The following is a 21,529-nucleotide window of genomic DNA, read 5'->3' on the forward strand; positions in this document are numbered from 1 at the left end:
AACGTCGCAAAATGACAACATGTTAGTTCTCAATGGCTTTGTAAATATTCCGAGCAAATTAGAATTTTGAGACAAATTATTACTAATTGTTTTCAGAATTTGTTTATATTAAGGAGACGATTATCCTAAATCATCGTCGTTATCCATTATAGTTCATTCATTCTAAATTTTATTTCGTAAAAATACTTCCTTTTTGTTGACGGAAATAGTTTACTTGTAAACTTTTTAACGCACATTAGTAGACTAATCTGACATTAATACTTAAAGTAATCGTCAACTTGTTTTTTTTATTGCATAATATTCTTCTTATTGTTGATATGAATTATTATATCGCCAAATTCAACTTACATACATACATTCACAAGTCATAAGGCATGTGTGTAAGCAACGTTCAATGCGATCTCTACCTAATCATTATTCAAACATTAGTTTGGTTACTGAATACTGATGAACGTTTCCACGCATCTGAAATTACCTTAAGTGATTTTTGTGTTTTACCAAGTGAACAGCTTCTATAATATTATGATACACAAAATTGTTCAAATAATATTCTTATTTATACTACAGAGAATTAGAACGTTGAATAAGCTATACATATTCATAGCGCATTCAATACTAATAATGCCAAATGTTGTGATTGTGTTAACCATATTTTGTAGTTATAGCGTCTATAAGTCGCAGATTGAAGAGGATAATATGATATAGCACGTGTTTGTCTTTATGTGATATAACCGAACTTCTATTTAACACTCTTATATATAGTAAGTAGTAGTATATACAAGTAGTGTATTGAGTACGAATTCTCTTATGTAAAAATAAAATTGTATAAAACAAATGTATTGGTATATCTGTTTTGAGAATTGTGATATTCGAATGAATCCAAAGTGAATGTTATATACAAACCGGCATCAAATATAATTTTAAGTCTCTACCTCGAAATTAATCAAGAAAAGTTTTATGTAAAAAAATTGTAGTTTTATGTATAAATTCCCAATTCAAATAAATAGGTTTTATAATAAGGCTACAAATATCTTACATTTACTTTATACTGTTAGTTATATTTTCTGCTTCTCTCATATCCTTGTATCTGTTGTTGAATCGGATATACTTCCGGGCCCACTTGGCAGTGTATAAAAATTTCTACATTCTTTAAACATTACTTACGATTAAATTCTATTCAGTTTTCATTAAACGTTATTTTTTTCCCTACGCTGGTTAAGTATAGGGTAGAAAACTAAGATTTTTTTAATGGTTTAAATGTATTTTATGTTGATTATTTAGTATATTATGTGTAGTAAATTTTCGTTCAAAATGTTTTATACCAAAGCCAGATTTGGTACGTCCAATTAGCAATTTTAACCTATTCCAATGTTTATTAATTTTAGTATAAAACCAAGCTCAGATCCGGTATAAAGTTGCATCAAATCAAATCGTAACAATGTTATCAGTAACAAAACAGATAGCTGTACAAATGTAGGGCGATAAATTTATCTAAAAATTTGACAAGATATCGTATCCTACCTAATAACAATTAGGAAAACAAATTGTGGGCATCGATTACGCCTGTGCAAACAGATTTCGATAAAAGCGATATAAACAGTATTATTGCACGGATAACATAGTTTTCTGTATTATTAAGAAGTTTATTTATTACAATATGTATAGGTGAAGTAAATATAAATTAACCGTGTGGAATTGTTCGAAAAAGGTTGGAACAAATCATTTTTACCTTAGGTACAGCTTCGTTAAGTATTTTACACTTTTTACTTTTATAAATCTTATTAACGGTCGTTACTTTTTAATAACGCATATTGAATTGTTATACTAAAACCTCTACTTTGAAGCGAGTTTTTCAAATTTACTATAATAATTATTTTCATTTTTTTTTTGCAAAAACCCGTCATCTTTTAGTCGATACCAGCTTCGGGGCAATAAATACAGATAAAAGCTTTCTCTGCAGCTGTGATACTTTTGACATTTAACACCTTCCACCACACTCACCGTGACCACGCACACTGAAAAGTACGCGAAACGTCGGGAAAAAATTTAAAATTTAGAATTATGTAAATAACTATAAGTTTTAATAATAATACATAGCTTTAATCCGTTCAAAAAGTGTTTTTCTTAATGTGTAAAAGCTATTTTAACAAAAGACAATACTAAGTTTCTTTATTTCAGCGGAGGTTTATCTATAACTTTTATCGTTTATATATATCTATACTCTTAAAAGTGTTAATTCACAAAAACAATTTGTTGTTGCGTCTTTGTTATCGTTGTTACGATTGTTATTCTCACGCGTGTAATTTCGGGACGAACATTTGCAGATTCAAACTAAAAATCAAGTTCCTTTCTTTAACCATTTATAAAGTAATCATTATTATGCTCTTGTTGTGCAAGTCTTTACAAGATTCGTTTTCATTTCGAGGCAAAAACTTATGTGACCTACAAATTAACAAACCCACAGTTAGAAACTGTCTTCTAAATATTGATAGCTGTTTCTTTTGACACCTTTATCAACTTATTTGAACACATACATTTACGAATTGGATCCTTTGGCGACCAAAAATGTATTAATAAATATGAGCTGTAAAACTTACCTTAATATCCGTCGTTTCGTCTCCCAAGTGTGAGCATTTGTGGAAGCTTTTCGTTGAAAAATGAAAGGTAATATCTTTGATTATAATTTAAGTTATTGAGAAATGAAGCTAGTCATCCGAGATCGCTGCAGGAATTGTTGATCGGGCTTGCAGAGTGCAGCGTGTTGTCAAAATAAATCGGAACTTTATTTAAACTGTTGTATAATATGTCTACAAAGAAGATTTGATATCCCCTGAATAACCTTGTATAATAATTCGCATATTTATGTTTGATTACCCAACATTTACCTACACGGATTGAAATTCAATTAAACACCCAACCTAAGCGTTGATAGTCAGATGCTAGTAGGATAACACTATTTATAATAATGATAATAATTGTGTTTCAAGAAGTTCCTCTTGAATATCTCTCTATTTCTTTCCTATTTATTCTTAGCTATTCGTTAGGTTTTAATGCTTTCCAAACGGAATGAAGAGGATTCCGGATCACATAAAACGTATGAGACAAGGTGGTGCGGTTTCATCAACATAGCATTTGTGAAGCAGACGCGTGGTCATAGCTCTCAGAATCTTATAATTATATACAAAAGTATTTAGCCAAATAAAATTAATATTGCAATCAATATTTTTTGTCATAAAACTACTGTATTATATGAAGATTGAATTAATAAACAATCAAAATCTATATAATTATGAAAGCTTTGTAGATTCTCAAGTAAAATTTAATACTAACAGTTCCACACAGCTACCGCAATAATTTATAATGGATCCTTGAGTGCTTTTAAAGGGTAGCTATAAAATAGAATACATACATACAATATACGTTATTTACCATACAAGATTTTATAAAGTTGTTGCTTTACTGTTTGATTCCTCACTTCAGTTTTTCAATTGAAATATTTAAATGTGTTTATATGTATCTTAATAGTTATACTTTCTGGTTACTAATTTACTACATATTTCTAAATTTTCGTAGCAACACTCATAAAGACCACCTCGGGTGCTTCCGGCACTGCCCTTTGAAGATCTCCGTAGCGCAAGAATTACCTACTGGGGCACGGATATAACATTCTTAGAAAATAATTCTAACTGCTTTTTGCCCTAGAAAAGCATTATGAAAATGATATACTTTCATACTAAATATTTTATAACCGTAGAATTTAATGAGAAGAGGACATAAAGCCTTACTTACGGCTATCAATTTTATAATTACGCAGTCATATATACTTCACCGCTATGATTGTGTCCATTACAATCCACTTTATTATTTACGACTAGTAAAAACGATTTTCACATAAGTTCATTGCTTTTCAGCGGGGCGTCTAACAATGTTCTACTTGGCGCCGAATTTTTTTATTTAGCTTAAGTGTGTATTCATAAAATACGCGTCAAAGCTATTAAAATATATACTTTACCGTACTCTGTAGTAAAACCACCCAATATCCCAAATTCCAAATTTTAGGGATATTGGGTGGGGACATAGCCTAATTGAAATTAACAAACGATCTTCTTCTTTTAGGGCTTCTCCATTACTGGAGGTTGATCGTCACTCTCTTGAAGCGTGTCTTGTCCTGTACCAGGTGCAGCAACTCTTCCGTAGTTGCAATAACCGTCCACTCCTTAACGTTGCGAAACCATGATTTCTTCCTTGTACCAACACGGCGTTTACTCTAGATTTTACCCATTATAATTAATTGAAGGAGATCTTAGTGGTCATGGCGCAATACGTGGCCCAGGTATGTTTCTATTGTTAAATGTTCTGCATAAGATTTTTTGACATTCCAACTCGTTTAAGAACCTTCCCGTTAGAGACATTCTGGGTCCAGATTATACGAAGCATGCGACGATAGCACCACATCTCAAATGCTTCTATGCGCCGGTGGGTATCTTCTTTAATTGTCCAAGTTTCACTGTCGTACAGAAGAATAGGCCATGTGTAACAAAGGAGAGACTCGGAGTTTAATGGTCAAGTGACGACATCACAAAACTTTCTTTATTTTGTTGAAAGATCCTCCGGCAATTTTAATTCAAGACCTATTTTCCTGATCAGGATTCCATTCGCTTGTAACTCAAGTTCCCGAAAACTATTGCCGGACCTGTACCAACGTCCAGTTACAGATAAATTATTACTTAAAGCGTCGTTTCGCGAAATGACCATCATCTTCGTCTTTAGTGCAGTTAGTAGTTTGCTTAGCAAATGTTATTTATGATCTTTAATAAATGATACATTTAAATAGTCAAAGTGTGTTAGTTTTAAAGAAATAATATTATACCACAATGTATTTAAGATGTAGTTTTGATCCGGGTCAGACATTTCCCTAGATGTTTATGTGACGGTGCATGGAAATAAAATTCCTACAGAGAAAAACTTGCATACACACATGTGTACTCGTAACACGTGTACAACTATATGGTAAGATTATATACTATTTTGTATGTACCAAAATTCGCACTTCTTAACTTTTTCATAATTTTGTTTGATCTATCATAATGTAATTGTATTGCTAGCAACTTTATATCAAGGTTATTTAAAGCAAACTGTTAATTAGCTATCAAATACAAAAAGTTTACACGGCAAAATACGTTGTAAGAGACGGGTTAAAAACCTATGTTTATTTTACGCAAAAGTTGTTTTGTTTATTTCGCTTTAAAGCAACCTCATTAAGTTTTAAACTAATAATTTCGCAATACATATACGTATGTTTTATTAAATCCAACCTTATCTTCCCTAATCTTAATCAAATTCTGCGTAAAGTTGGAAGTATTACTATCTCTGCACTTTCTTATGTAAAATGATCAATTATAATAATATCTGAGTAGCTTTCGTAGCCTGTGATAACAAGTTTACGGGTAAACTTAATATCATCCTTACTACATTGAGTATGATTTTGTAATAATAATCAGTGTTTCTAATGCTAATTAGTCTTGAGATCTCGGATTCAAATCCTGGGTTGACATAATTATAAGTTTGCTATAATTATTAATACATTCATACTAATTTCATATTATTGAAGATGTCTTTAATTTCAATTTGATTGTGTTTTGTTTATTTGAGCAAAAATTATTACCATACAATATTGCGTGTATTATTGCTTATTGGCTTGTTTAAGCTGAAAGACATCCAATAAATAAGAGTAGACTCTTCTCTTGGGAGTTAAAGCAATTAAGAAATTACGATCGATATTTGATATATTCCACAAACATTGTAACTGAATTTGAAATTACACAGCCGTGAACCAATATAAGTTTAGATAATTTGCCTCCCTGAGGTAATCAATGTGTTGACGTAAATTAGAGATTAAACACTAGATACAAACGTAAATAAGTAATTATTTTTATAATATTTGTTAAAGGCTGGCAACGCACTTTGTCATAACCTTGATTATTTAACTAAACAAATATCATCACTTTTATATCAATTCAGTACCTGATTTCGTTTAACAAAGCATAAAACATACATAACCCTAAACATTAGCGACAGAACGTTTCCTGAAGGGTTTCAAGTGCCTTAAAAAGCTTTAGCCATGATTTTATCCGGATGATGTTAACTTAAAACTTAGAAAATAAATAGTCCAACCTTTTCAACGGATAAAAGACGAAAATAGACGTTGCAATATTCCAACAGGTTGTTATAACGAGCTACTCTTACGCTCTACTCACAACGTGTATAATTCTATGATATTTTTAAGTGACTACCCAGACATGAAGAGTAATTTGATTTCCTTCACGTGACTATTATTATTGTATGACATTGTGGATACCTTTGGACCCGAATAGAAGCAAACACAACGAGTGTCCGACATTTTGTAATTGTAGATAATCTGTGTATGTTTAAATCTTGACATTTATTGTTTACCGATCGATCTTGCGACCTCCAGGTTTTACTTAAACGTTATCAACTAAGCCATTATGGTCAGACCTCATAATTATTGCAGTAAAGTACAGTTTTGGTCTCTCTATAAAAGACAAACCCTTTATACATACACGGCTCAACGTTTTAAACGATATTATAAAAAAAATTGCACCCATAAACCGAATTCAGCGTTTAGAAACAAACTCAAAATTTTAACCACCTAGGAGCCTAGAGATACACAACAAGGCCGTTGTTATATGGTCAGACGGGTAGTATTTTTTTAAAAATAATTTTACTATGTAAGTAATAAAATTTGTGATACGAACTCATCCGTTATTTTTTTAAATATTGTTTGGAGGTTAAGAGCGGATCAATTAAAAGGTGTTTAACACTAGTTATGGTTTTTTTTTCTAATATGAAATAAATACACTCCGGTATAATATATAAATATTTATATTATGAATTTGCAAGTGTATATATTTTAAGTCATTGCGTCAAATATACAATATCATTTATTAGATTAATTATCGAGGTAAAAGAACGTCGTGTAGATCGTATAGCATAATCAACTCACTGATCAAGTTACGGAATCACCTTAACGCTGTGGAAAATGTTATTTTATTTTCTAACTTCGAACTTAATGTGTTTATCTCAGAGGTTTATATTTTTTATATTCATATTTAATGTTGGAATATAATTTTAACAGATGGTATATAGGATAGCTGGTTTAAGTCTCTTACGCGTTATGTCAAACTAAAGCTTCTCGCATTAGCTTTTTATTGGTGGAATTGATTAGGTACTGTGCCGATCCCAGTGCTTTCAATTAAAAAGCCAGTTATCAGTTCACAGTGATTTTATACAATTATCGTGCTATCTGTGATTCTCGGGCATTATTGAACAAGAATGCATTTTTAAGTGCAATGTTGGCCTAGTGGTTTTCTGAGGTCGTAGGTTAAATCCCTGGCTACAGGAGAAAATACAGAGAAATCTCAGATCGAGATCTTGTAGCGACGCTAGCTTCTTGTTCTTGAACAAGTCTTTAAATATTTCCTTTTCTTTAAACCTAAATTCCACAAGCGCTGGCGAAACATAATTACAACTAGGATAGACACAATGACATAAATGAATTGTTTAAACAGCGAAGACTGATTTAATATTTACGAAAAATAAAGTCACGATCACTAATAATTATCAAAATGATATTAATTATCATTATAAAGTTTAATTAACTACATTAATCATTGTTAAATAACAGACTACATAAATAAGCGTCCTTTGACGTGTAATTTTTTACACTAGCAAAGCTTAAAGTTACACCAGAAGAACCGAAGTAATATTTCAAAGGCCTGCATAGCGTCCTGTTAATGACGTGGAAATAAAGTAAACATTGTTATATTTCAGTACCGTATTGTTGTGTGAAATATTCGCTAAAATTTTACATTTATTCAATTATATAAATCATCAAAGGTTTCCAATGCGGTTTCCTACATGAAATGTAAGGTAAATGTTATTTTAGGATAGTCTTGTAATGTAATGTAACCAAAAGGTTAATCTACAAAGTTTTTATAAAAGATTACAACTTGGACATACATATAAGCTTAGTAAATTTAAATTTAAAAAGTGTACATTTTAAAACGGGTTGATAAAACAAAAATTGCATGTTTTACATCGAATTTGTAAAACTTTGTTTTTCAATTCAAATCAATTAATCATATATGTACACTTATAAGTTTCGATAAAAAAAATCGTTTCCTCTTCTCAGACCTCAAGAGAATGCTCGCTGGAATTTTACGCTTATGAAGGTAATCGCCGATTGGGTAACTGAAACCTATTCTGAGGCTAAAGACAAATTGTAAAAATTGTATGACCGCCGTAACCATTGTATCACTCTCGAAATGTCTGAACAATTAGTTTTATAAAATAAAAACTGTATTTCTATGTTAGCCTACGAACTTTTCAGCCCACCTGTTAATACACGAATTCAAGTCCGACGAGACACCGCATGGCTAGCCGTCGGCCTCTCGCCATATTGCTGTAAATTATGCTGAATTGAAACAAATACCATCAATACACACACCATAATATATTATCGAAACTTTATTAATTAGTATTTACAAATTTTATAAAGGAAAATGATTTTCGTATTCTGGAAATGTTAATATCACATTGTGGTTCAAATTGCTTAGTTTACTTAGTTTAGCATAATCCCTTTCAAAAGTTTCAGGGTTCTATTATGACTATTAAATTTCTTAAGACTTTAATGATAAATTGAGGTTTAGTAGATTAATAAACGATATTTCTGAAAATTTTCTTATCAAAATAATTATGGAATTCCAGTTTTCTTTTACATTTACTCACTACAATTATTCTCGAAGATATGAGGTGATGGACTACTGCTATACTTATTCCGAAATTATATAAATGCACATTTTAATATTTCTATCCTCAATAATCAAACTCTAACCTTACAAGTTAATTTTTTCATCTTATGAGAGCAGTGGCTAACAACCTGTTTGTTACATACGTCGTACATCTGCAAAACGAGGCTCGAGTGAGCGCTGCCAACCTTTGATGAGCTCTTTACTTGGAAATTATCAATGTATCTTGTCATTTCCAGTTGTAGTCCTGATGAATGATTTAATCCTGTGGATTGATATTAGAACAAAGTGTAATTTGAGTTTCTACGTAATAAGCTATCTCAGGTACTTCCTGAGAACTTCCATAACGAATTTTGAAATTTCATTCCACATGAATACATGTCCAGTCCAGTCCAATACATTCCAGATGACTCACTCATATATTATATACGAGTTGTCGTTGCCTCAAGGCGATGCCTAAATACCTAGTTTTGATTAATTCAACCATATTTAATCTCAGGGACTTCTGCCCACGTTATTGTATTTTTATTCAACGCATTGTTGCATAAAATTACTCTTGTGTGAAATGGATTTTGTTACTAAGTACCTATTAGACGTCCCTGACATTATACAGGTTTATTTTCTTTATAAGAATCAAGTTTTCTATTCTAGTAAAGCCTAAACCCCATCTGTGATATTTTAACACGTATACCGGTTCATATTTTTGATTATAGAGTTGATCAAGTTTTAAGAACTCGATAAAAGGTTCTGGAAAAGCAGGTATGTTTTAACTTAAAAAGGCTGCCTAGTATAATTTTTATTTGATGTGTATCGACTAATATGAGAGAAAATTTAGTCGTTATAGCATAGCTTCCATAGCATACTCGTCATAAGAAAGGTAATTAGGGTTTTTATGAGGTGCTTATAAGGAGCTATTTTTTCCGCCTAAACGCTAAAACGACAAAAGTACTTCTTACCAATAAAATCGATATAAGATTGAAATCTGCAAAACATACTAAGACTATAAAGAAAATTATCAGAGATTTTTTCATTTAAAACCGATATAGACGCTATAAGGAAGTTTCATGTCACAATAACTGAGATATTTCTTTGCGATATGAATAAATGCGGCCACTGGTGAATAGAGGCATAAAATCAATGCTAGATGCAAGATTTAAAGATTTTGAAGTGAGATCATGATCGAGGAAATAAAGTAGAATAGCTGCAGGCAGGAAACATTTTAATAATGTATTCTATAATTAAAAACTATTGTGTCAGCTCATTGATGACTCGGACCCGGTGAAATAATAAATGTTTGGGGTTTACCGAGGGTCGATTTCCTAAAAAAAATCAAGGAATTAATACACTATGGGGCTTCAATCAATGTAGCATAGATTTCTTTGTCATCATAGATTTATAGAATTACATAATGTGGCATGGCTCTTTCAGCGCTATATGTTGTTGATTCTATATGTTACCTTTGTTTGTAATAGTTGTGTGTGCTAAAATAAAATAAATTATATTTATTCAAATACAAGGAAGGAAAATAACGAATTTGTATAACAATATTATGTGTAAAATTTGTAACATAAGTTGTATGACATTAAACAGCAAGAATGTACTCGATAGACTTGAACCATATAATCGTACTAGCGACATCTTGTGGTACACGAGTTTGTAACGACATCTAGCGTAGGGAGCTTTAATCTTGTTACTAGGGAAACAGGAATAAAATTGTAATAAGAGTTATTTATGCCTAGATGGAGTTAACTGTCCTTTGTAACCTTTGGGACATTTCTGTGTCTATTTTTTCAGTAATATTACGTCTTGGACATACATTTTAGGGTAAGATTCAGAGCCTTGTATGTTAATTAGTAGGTCAATGACATATAGAAGTTCGAAAGTTCTTGGGTAAATTAAATTACCATATACATAGAAACCGTACTAAGTCAACGCGAATTAATGATTGTGAAAAAGAATTGATTGCACTACGCTTAGAAAAATTTTGACCGGCGAGCTGACATTCTCCGCACTTTTCTGTTTCTCTCGTCTTATAAACTGTCTATTCCAGCCAGGTCTCTTCACTTAGGAAAGTCATTTGATTTGCCTATTACGCGTAATAACATCGGATATGCCCTATATATAGAATGTATTATTCCTATAACACTCACTTTTTCATGTTGATATGTTTTCGTGCTCCTCTTTCTACTTCTACTGCTTAAAAATCCTTCCCGTAATTATCTTTAATGTATGTACTGTAAATTACTGTGTTTATATTTTCTTGTATATTATTGTATTTCATTTTATTTTAGTTATGTTAGTCACAATTTAATAAAAAAAACTGTTACGTGTGAAACAATACAACGACACTTATATAATTATAAGTTGTATATTATAAACTTTTTACCCAAGTGTTAATTATCTACATTTTCCAATTAAAAATTTATTTGACCAGGATTCAAACTCAGAGAGGATACACGATTTGTGTAAGAAATTAAGCTATAGAGATGGTTCTTGATACCTTACAATAAGCCTGTGAGCGAGGTCGAGCTTTGAAACTGGACTAAACCATACTGTTGAGTTAGAACATTAATCAAACGTATTGAGAATTGGTAATTAATTAATAATCCTTCAATTTGTTACAATTCCGTATTCCAATTACACAGAATTCGATCTATAATCTCTATATCTCTATAATTCGATCAAAACTTCATTAAGACTTTTAAATTTATTTCAATTAAAAGATTAGAAGATCTAAATATATATCTTTGTTACAGTGTATCCTATTAAATTACTTTGTTTTAGGTTTGATTAAAATAAGGATATATACACGATTATTATTTTATTTTAAATAGTTACAAAATGATATTTTTATTAAAGTTAAACATAAACTGCTTTCAGTTTCTTATGTTAAAACAGTAAGTAGCAGTTAAAAATAGCAAATGTAGATATTATATAGGTAAAACTAAATATATTTTTAAAATAAGTTATCATAACTAATATTAAAAAAAACAGCTTCACAAAACAGCTTCTTTTCAATTTTTTTTCACATTAAGAAATTTTATGAAATATTTGAAAAAATCAAACATCATCGACATTTTTGCTGCAATTTCGTAATCTTAGACATTATGTTAGTTAGAGGTTATACAGGCACTGCAAGTACCAGATAAAACGATCATAATGTATTGTATATGCCCGAATCAAAGTATATAGAGCGAGCTTTGGGAAACTAAATCCTCGGTCCCATGTTTATGAATATTTTATATTATATAAAGTGGCTTATTACATTTTTGAGCAACATGTTTTGAGACACTAATTGAACAAATTATTTATTTATTTTTCTACATGTTGGCTCGCTCACTTTACCAAACATATTACACTATTTTAAACTATTTTATGTGAAGTCACATACATAATTTGATAGCGACAACTACTTTTAGTACAATCCAAAGCCGGTTTATCCATTCCATGTTTTTAATCTACATAGATACATTGCAATTTGTTAACCAAATTAAATAGTAGTATAAAAGAGCGCATTGCATTAAACTATCGTAAATAGCTATTAGAAAAATATTTACATAAATTTTCATTAATAGACGTAAAATTTAATTAATAATGTGAATGATATTCATGATGTGGTATTGAAGATGATACATATAATTACTGTTAGAAGCAAGTTATTGCGTTAAAATAACATCGGAGGACTCGACCGCGGTTGTTGCCTTGGCCTCGGCGCTGAAGACCAGTCTGAAAACATTAATAAATATGTAATTTAATATATTAAAAATATTGTACTTTATTGATATCCGTCATAATGGTAATTTATTGGTTGGTACAGATTTTTGGTTATATTTTTATTGCACTATATTTGATTAACGTATACTTAGAAAAGGATCGGTAAACTTTTTTAATACTATGTAAAGAATTCCGAATAAAGACTGAACTCTGACTCAAAAGTCAGTAAAGCTAAACCTTACCGTGGTCCAAACTGTTTTAACTGGGAAAGACTGTCCAACATGTCATTCCCAGTTCAAGTTCAAGTGATTTCCAAGGCCCAACATCATATCAGATCATAGTCTACAAATTATTATGATTAAAATGAGTTTTACCATATCGTTTACATCATAATGTGCCAATCTCAATGGTGCCGTTCTTGGTCCATCGCGCTCAGGATCAAATCGTGATGTAGGACTTTCCCTTAGAGCTTTCTGCAATGCAACCAAGAGCCTATCGAGTACTAGTGCCGCCCTCTTCTGTGGAACTATGTAGTTCTGAAAATTAGTCTATATTTCAATATATATATATATATAAATACATACACACCTTCTTGTATTCAAAATATATATTCGAGCAATAGCAAATAAATATATTTCTAACAAAAAAAAAAAACACTTTTACACACAAAAATTTACTCCGATTTTATTGTCCTGAATTTCTCGAAAATAGCAACCTGTAATACATTTAATAAGATTGTTAAGACCATAAAGCTTGTTATTTAATAATTTCCTATGACAATAAATCTTTAAAGTCGGTAGGTAATTAATCTTCCCGCAGAGTGACTTCAAACATTAATTCTCAAAATATGGCCTTAATAGGTTAAGAAGGCGTAAAGTATTATAAAAGTTTACGCCAGCATTGCCTGGAATGCTTAGTAGATTACAGGCCATTACTGTAATGAGCTATTCTAGATTTGTAAATAATAATTAATGTTCTCAGTTGTTAGGCACAGAAGACTTACATTTAAGTATATTTTTCCCCAAAAGCAACAGCAGATTAATTATTTTAGTGGAAAAAACTTAGTACAATTCCAAGGAGCAATGTAGTTTTAATTTCATTTAATTTTATATTTAGGATACGCAAAAATACAAGGTTATCACGTAGGGAATGTTGACTCTAGACTTTAGCTTGCGACTTTCAAACATGAGGTATCACAGCTTTTTTGAGTTCGAGCACCCACAGATTTTTCTTTCTGATTCCGCATGTGTGTCCGAGTGTTAAACTCGCTCGTACGGAGACAAAAATGAACATAGGAAAACTGGCATGCTTTAGCTTCAAAACGCTGCCATGTGTAAAGCACAGAAGGTTGATCACCTTCTTAAAAAAAAAGATCCAAAGTAACACCACTGTTTTTATATCACGTGGGCATTACAATCAAATTTTATGAATTCTCCAAAAATTTAAAGACTTTTTTAGTATCTTTCAATTTGAATAAGATGACCAAAGTTTTATACTTAACGACTTCCTATAAATCAATTTTACATTTTAAGGAAAATATCTTCTAACAATTTGCTTTATGACCACGCATTTCTACTTATTTATCTCGCTAAAATAGAAAGTATTACAATAATAACGGAAATAATGTAAATAATTGGAAGGTGTTATTTACATGCAAAAAGAGCCACTATGTTAACGTTATATAAAGAATTAGTAAAATTATCCTTTACCTCTTGTAAATTTCTAGGGTCTACTGTTAAAGGATAATCTTCATCGACCAAGACTGCTGAGGGTAGAGCTGAGACGAGTGTGATAGATAGTGATACGATTAGCGGTAGTGACATCATCTTGATAACATTACCCAAAGCCTGAAATTATACATCATTTTGCATATTTAATGATATAGATATGTATAATGGTAAAATGTAGACTTTATGATTCTTTCTGTGAAGCGATATAGACCTTAGCGAGGGAAATTAACTTTTTTACTAACAAAATCACACCTATTTAGAAAAATAACTGGGTACTACGATTAGCTTGAGGCTATGGCTCGAAATTTCCACCTCATAATAAATATTTGGTCCTTACATATGAAATTGGCGTTTTGAATGAGGGGAACAAAACAGAAGACTTTTTTAAATAGAATATATTTAATTATTCAAAGTTGTAGTATATACTATTGCTATCTATGCATTTTATATATTGATAAGGATAGACATATATACCTATACTAAACAAAAAAACCATTGGGATGGGAATCAATAAAATCTTTGAAGGCGGTTTCGACGGCCCCATCAGACTTGAATTTGAGTTTACCAAACGCTCACAAGTAAGTTTTTGGAGTCAATTTTCGCTTGGGGCACGATTTGGCTGGTTCGGATGGGTTCGGCCATTGCGATGAGCGCTTCTTATTATCGTACAGGATCCACTTAACATCACAGGTAATGATTAGATTTAAAATCTCTTCATTATTGTGTCGGTTGAGAAATGCAAGCACGCAGCAGTCAACGTGCGTTTGTCGATTGGCTTTACTCAATTTGTGCGGTAACCCACCTTTCAAGCTTTTTCTTGCTTGGAATTTGCTTCAAGTGCAGTAATACAGTATTTTATATAACACGGCGGTGTTGGTAGCTCAGAAGTAGTTTGCGATGGACCTGCGATTCTTTTGCGACACCGCCGCCATATACATAATTAGCCTTTGAGCCGTTTCTGCAGCACTGGTGCCACGGTGGAACTCGTACTCGTAAATAACGCGATATTTTATGTTTTCCATTTCTTAATAGAGTGACGCAAAGAAAAAAAATTTTAATGAATAACTTTCGGATTTCGAAAAACAAATGCATGCGTAAATAGCTGTAAAAATTGAATTTAGAAATCTCAACCAAAGAGGAGATATTTGAGGTCAAAGTGGCCAGTACGAAAAACCGCCAATTTCATATGTTGTAAGAATTTGCCTTCATGGCTTAGTTTTATTCATTTATTCTTCAAATCTTATGTTTGATAACATGAAAAAATATTTGTGGGTACTAACCATTAACTGGAGTGAAAGCATCTTCCCCACTATTGGGGCAACAGGGCCTATTATATTATTGCAACATCAAGAGTAATTAATACACCGCCATTGCTTTAGACCGAATGAAAAATTATATTTTATATGTCAGGTTTATGTAAATACTTTTAGTTTGGTCGCTCTTGTGACTTAGTCATTTAGTGAAAATATACCTTCAAATAATAAAGACGAAATGTGAGAAATAGGTAATTTAAAAGATTTATAGCAAAAACCGGAGAATCGAGGTCGCATCCTCATTGTATCATGTTATAACGAAGTCGTTTGTTCATATTCATCAATAATTCTCTAAGTCCCTGCTGTCTAGCGAAATTTCGATATTTTATTTATTAGAATTTTTGGTATGTTTTTGGGATAATCGCTGATGACTTTATTTTTTAACAGTACCTTTTGAATGGAAATAAAAATACAATTGAGTGATTCAGTTATTAAAAGTTCATACAACTTAATAAATACTATGGAGTTAATTATTATTAATATAACGGCTTTTACACAAGACAGTCTAAGCAACGAATTCTTTCGTCCAAGTAGCATCAATATTTTACACGATGCCTTAGACACAAACATTTCTTGATTTCAGGTAAGATTTTTTCTTACCTTTTTGTAATGTAAAATGTTTGCTTTTTTCTTATATCTAAAACTAATTTTGTTTTCTTTTTAATAACCGATCAAAAGTATGATTATCATGATTTATTGATTATTCTTTCTTTATGCGCAACTGCCCCCACAAACATCGCAAGAAAATTACTTGTGACCCAAAAAATATTTACGTATGTTAGATACAAAAGGCTGGTCACTTATTTGATAAAAGAAAATGAGGAATCTAATGCTAAGACCCTTTGCGTTGTTGCGACAAAGACCGAAAATTATCTTTATTTAAACGTACCACCGAGATAGCATTATTTTTCTTATTATTCTTTATCTACTGAAACGGTGCAGATATAAACCGGAGTAAATAATCCGCCAAACATCTCAAGCATTGACAGCGGTCTTACGATAGTCTTTTGAAAGATAAAGGACAAATGGCACACTTATTTACGATTGTGGATAAACTTGTTTATTGCCTGCCCACTTAACTGACCAACTTGATATCTTTTCATGGTTGAGTGCGTTTTAAATAATTGTTTCCCATTACTTTATTTTCTCAAGGGCTCTTCACTCTACGGGAAGTATAAGTAGAAACTTATACTTCCCGATTAAAAAATGTATTATAAATATCGTTGGCAAATCTACAATTTTTTTACGTGCGTTTACTACAACAACTATAACTACAACTTATTTAATGAATATAAAGGCGATTTTACCACATTATTTTCTTAAAGTGTCTTTTCGAATATTTTACAGAAGTCGTGGTGATGTCGTTGAGCAACTATGTAAACACTTTGTTATGTAAATGATGTAACAAATTCAAGTTGATATCTTTCAAATACATATAAGAATCTTGGAATAAATTAAAAAAAACCGAATTTTAAGGACGTGGTTACTTGCCGAGCCTTCTCGAATTTTTAGTGATGGGCGAATCAAACATCGAATACGAATATGTACACACTCAATGTTCGAGTATAGGAATGAAACATTATCGAACAAATTTTTTTTAAGGTTTATAGATGAATCTTGAACTAATAATTTTTCATCGTGATTTGAAGGTACAAATATGTAATAATAAAACATATTTTGAATTTTTAACACAATTCATTGGTACCTTTAATTGTATCTACTTTATATGTTTTTGTGTTCTACTAGTAATAAAAGTATTTCCAAAACATAAAAGCTAAGATCTATGCAACGGTATTCGAAGTAAAAGTTATTGTAAAGTACATACTTTTATATTGGTCCGATATTGAAAGACACAAAATTATAAAAAGCTTTAAATTGTGTTAAATTTTTGGTTGTTTCACAGAGTTTTAGTATTTATAAAATATTTAGTATATTTGCATCAAAATGAGTGCTGATCATGGAAAAAAATATCTGGAAAATGCATTAAGTTTCTACAATAGACAAGTAGAATTATTGTTAAAATAAACAGTTGTTATTGTAGTAGTGCATTAATTCAAAATACATATTTATTAAGCTGATGTTATTTATACAAATCGTAGCGTAGAAACCGTATAGGTGCTAAGGCGTAGAATGTTGTTCGTAGACTACAATTATTTATAGGTAACTATATATATTATGTAGAATAGCGGAAAATATTATGTTGCTATAAAATCAGCAATCATATTACCTAATAGGGAAAATATATAACAGTAAAAATATAAAAAGGCTAACTTTAATATATATAAATTCAAAATGGTTGTTAAAGTTCTCCTAAAGCCTGTGTTGCGAGACGCTTCGTGCCTGGGCCACCATCTCTTTGTTGAATAATAATTTTGCTAAATTATTAAAAATAAACTAAACTCTTTTACAAAAAAGGGACACCACACTTTTTTTTCTAATTTAATTTTTATTACAAGAAAGAGGTTTTATTAATTTGATACTGTATTACCAATATTACTTAAAACATCCTGGCATGATTCTTTACGTTCCAAATTTAAATTTTAAACTTCACAAAAGAAAAATAAAGATTATTGGAAAATTGCTTTATCGCGAATTGCTGAAACGATTTTTTACTGATTACTACAATTTTAAATTTTTTTAAATATTTTCTGCAAGTTAAATAATTTAATCTTTTTACATTAAATACCACTTTCTGATATGACTGTCCGCAAACTTACGGTGGCTAGTTGTAAGTCTTTTAACTGTCCAGAGGACTTGGCAACAGCATCAATAGACCGGCTCGTGAAGAAAACGATGCACAAAACTAAGAGATAACCACTTTGTGGTGAGTTAGGCGTTGCGGAGTAGTAAGGCGTCAAGTGTCGAACTGAAGAAGAGCCTTGAAGAAGTAAGAGTAGTAGAAGTTAGCCTGTAGTTAGGAGGTGGTTTTTGGCGGCTAATATCAGGAGTTATCGCCCGAATTAGTACCGAGAGCACTACGTTGCTCGAAATGGTGCTTCATGGACTCTGGAAGACTGGAATAATGTATTGTTTCCACCGGGGGAATGCGATGTGGAAGTGTGTTACGAAGAAATTACTCCTTAGGGAGCTAATAAGAGTAATGCCAGAAGAGATTATTCCTTAAAACGTTTTTAAAAACATCGTAGAAGGCATGCCTATTATTAGGTTTTTATATTTGTAACTCTATTAAATTAGAAAAAGTAAAAAAATGTTTATGTCTTTATTGCCAACCACTACATATTATTTGCCATGTACGGTTTTAAAGAATTCATCAAAAAATTACTTTACATTTATAAATTTACTCAGTTATACACACTACGTCAGACAAACAAAATTTTATTTAACTTAAAATCGACCTTGGAACGTAAATTTCTTTAGCTGGCCGTTTTTTGCAAAATATGTATTTCCATTATTAAAACTAAGGAACAATTCAATTATAAAAAAAATATCTGTTGTCCCTAATGTAATAAAAGTTGTTGTTTTAGAGAAGTTTTTGTTTGACGTAACAGCACAGCAATATTTTTTTCAATGGATATATAAGATGTTTATGTTTTTTTATTACATTGAAACTTCTCAATCTAAATTCTCTTATTAAAAATTTATTTTTTGTTTATATATTTTAAAAATTTTAGTTATTACACTTACCTTTAAACTATCACTTTTACAGTCTGATGAAAAGTTAGAGTACGTTTGGAGTTGTTTCCCGCGCGGTTGCGTAGAGCGTAGTATTGGGCGGGCGGGACCGCCCTTCCTTTATAAGAGCCTGCTTCTACAGGACGCGCATATAGTAATCATGCACATAGTTATGATAATTATAGAACATATAATATTCCGTATATAAAATAGTGAGAAGAATGTAATTTTAGAACATTCTTGACGAAAACCACATTAACTTTTACAAGTAAGAATTCACCACGACGCTTAAAAATTTAAAAAGTTAGATAAAATGATGAATTTCGTTGAAAAGTATGTACTGAAAAATTATTAAAATATTATATATTTATAATGAATGTTATGCCTCTGTTAATCAAACCAAAATGTTGATGACCTATTGTACCTGAGATTTCCACTTTTTGTTAAATGAACTTGGTCTTCTGGGAGAGAATCTATCAATAAAATATATATTTTTTAAGTATTTACACTCGATTCACGTGCTTCTTTGTTATCATTAAATATATGAAACGAATCACAGGACTTAATAATTAATATTGCTAGCAGACTATATAAAGGACTTTGTAGTTGTTAAAATTTAAAAAAATCTTTTTAAATTTTTATAATATAAACGTTACAATTGTTTTGAAAATTTTGTTTGATAACTTTTGTACCAACAGCCTGAAACCTGAGTCTTAGAAAATTGGTACTTCTTTCAGATGATGCTGAGATTACTACGCGATGTTAAATCTTTGTTAGATCGATGTAAGCATTCGATTCCTATCAATTTCCAATAATAATAATTCAATTCCAAAGCCACGAAAAGTATACCTATTTGATACTAAACTGTGGTCAAACAATGTTATTTCAATTCTATAACCACAGCTTATCTAAAGGTGTTTAATCCCTTAAAGTGCCGCTATCGAGTTGATATTATGTTGATATTAATATTATGTTTATTAACTACCATCTATCTCATTTATGACGACACATGATCGGTGTCATTAAAATTAATATTAAGACGTAGCATGGGACAAAAATAAAAAAATCTATTGGGTGAAGCTGTTATGAATGTCCAAGGAAGATCGTGCTTTGCGGACAGCACGTTGCCGGAATGTGATTTCCGGCATCGAAGAATCACACCGCGAAATTGTCGGTAGTGATCTCCTTCGGTCATCCAAAGTCGAGTTGGATGCGAAGAGACAGCCCAAGAGGTCGGCAATCTCCGTCGCGGTGTGGGCTAGCGAGTCATCCTCCCTGTGCATCGTTGGAATGGTGGGCTGACAAAAATTCCCTTGGACAGCTTTGGTGAAATACCAGAAGGCTCGAGTCCCCGAAGGGAGTTGGCCAATCTCTCGCCAAATCTGGCAATGTGCTCTGACTTTGCCTTAGCGATTTCCCGTTTGAAGGACCTGGAAGCTGAGTTATATGGTTTTTAATGTTCGCTGCTGATGAAGTATATATAATAATATATTGAAGGAAAACAAAAGCTAGCTTTAATCCGGTAAAAAAAATGTTTTCTTTCAATGTGTAAAGCTATGTTAACCAAAGACAATACTAAGTATAATATATGTATGAAAGATTAATAAAAAGTGGGTAAATGAGAATGAAAAAAGTCTTTTGCGTTTTTACTATTTACTTTACTACTTTTTTAAAAATACAAAATAAATATAGAACTTTGTAGTCGAAGTTTTGAATATACTTATTCCATATCAAACATAAAATCTATCCATTGTCCAGAGATGCATTTCGGAAGGACATGTATTTTTAGAGGGGCCTTCGAAAAGCGATATAATAGCCATGCGCCCTTCGGATTCATCTTTTCATCATAAAACAATTTGATTTACGGCCTCCGATGAACTGCGCAGCGTTACAAAACAAAATTACAGCGTATTTGGTACTTTTTGTATTATGTCTAACAAATATTTCTTTTATCTAGTAACAAACAATCCGTTGTGAAGTCTCATAGCTCCTCAAAAATAAATAAATAATAAAGCCTTTATTGCTGTAATTTCCGGTACTAGCACATAAAAAATAAACACTAATAATTAATCGGCAAGCCGGTTAATTTCTATTATACAGCTTGTCCTTGGACATAGGCCTCCTCTAAGAGCTTCCACTCTTCTCTGTTTCTAGCTTTACGTACTCACATAGGGCCAGCTGCACTTCGCATAGCTTCTGTATGTGACCTAAATTCAGCCTTCTCTATCTCACGATCAAACAATTACTGTTTTCTGAAAAACAAATTTTAGTACCTCCGAATTATTTATTTAATTAAGCTGCTTTAAAGTGT

At 31.4% G+C, this 21,529-nt stretch overlaps 1 protein-coding gene across 1 annotated transcript; it reads right to left on the bottom strand.

The window, feature by feature from the left end:
* Positions 1-11,735: 11,735 nt before the first annotated feature.
* On the bottom strand, positions 11,736-19,668 carry LOC123709869. The gene is made up of 4 exons (XM_045661459.1): positions 19,231-19,668; positions 14,252-14,389; positions 12,917-13,078; positions 11,736-12,554 (listed from the first exon to the last, which is right to left on the bottom strand). The coding sequence occupies exons 2-4, from the start codon at positions 14,366-14,368 to the stop codon at positions 12,474-12,476; spliced, it is 360 nt and encodes a 119-aa protein (XP_045517415.1). The 5' UTR covers positions 14,369-14,389; positions 19,231-19,668; the 3' UTR covers positions 11,736-12,473.
* Positions 19,669-21,529: the final 1,861 nt, after the last annotated feature.

This window comes from Pieris brassicae, chromosome 5 (genome assembly GCF_905147105.1).
Source record: "Pieris brassicae chromosome 5, ilPieBrab1.1, whole genome shotgun sequence".
NCBI classification, from domain to species: domain Eukaryota; kingdom Metazoa; phylum Arthropoda; class Insecta; order Lepidoptera; family Pieridae; genus Pieris; species Pieris brassicae.

Coding starts and splice junctions, on each gene's coding strand:
- LOC123709869 (XM_045661459.1), bottom strand. CDS start 14,368: ATGATGTCACTACCGCTAATCGTATCACTATCTATCACACTCGTCTCA. Junction 13,079..14,251: donor ACCCTAGAAATTTACAAGAG/GTAAAGGATAAT, acceptor ACTAATTTTCAG/AACTACATAGTTCCACAGAA. Junction 12,555..12,916: donor ATTATGATGTAAACGATATG/GTAAAACTCATT, acceptor TAATGTTTTCAG/ACTGGTCTTCAGCGCCGAGG.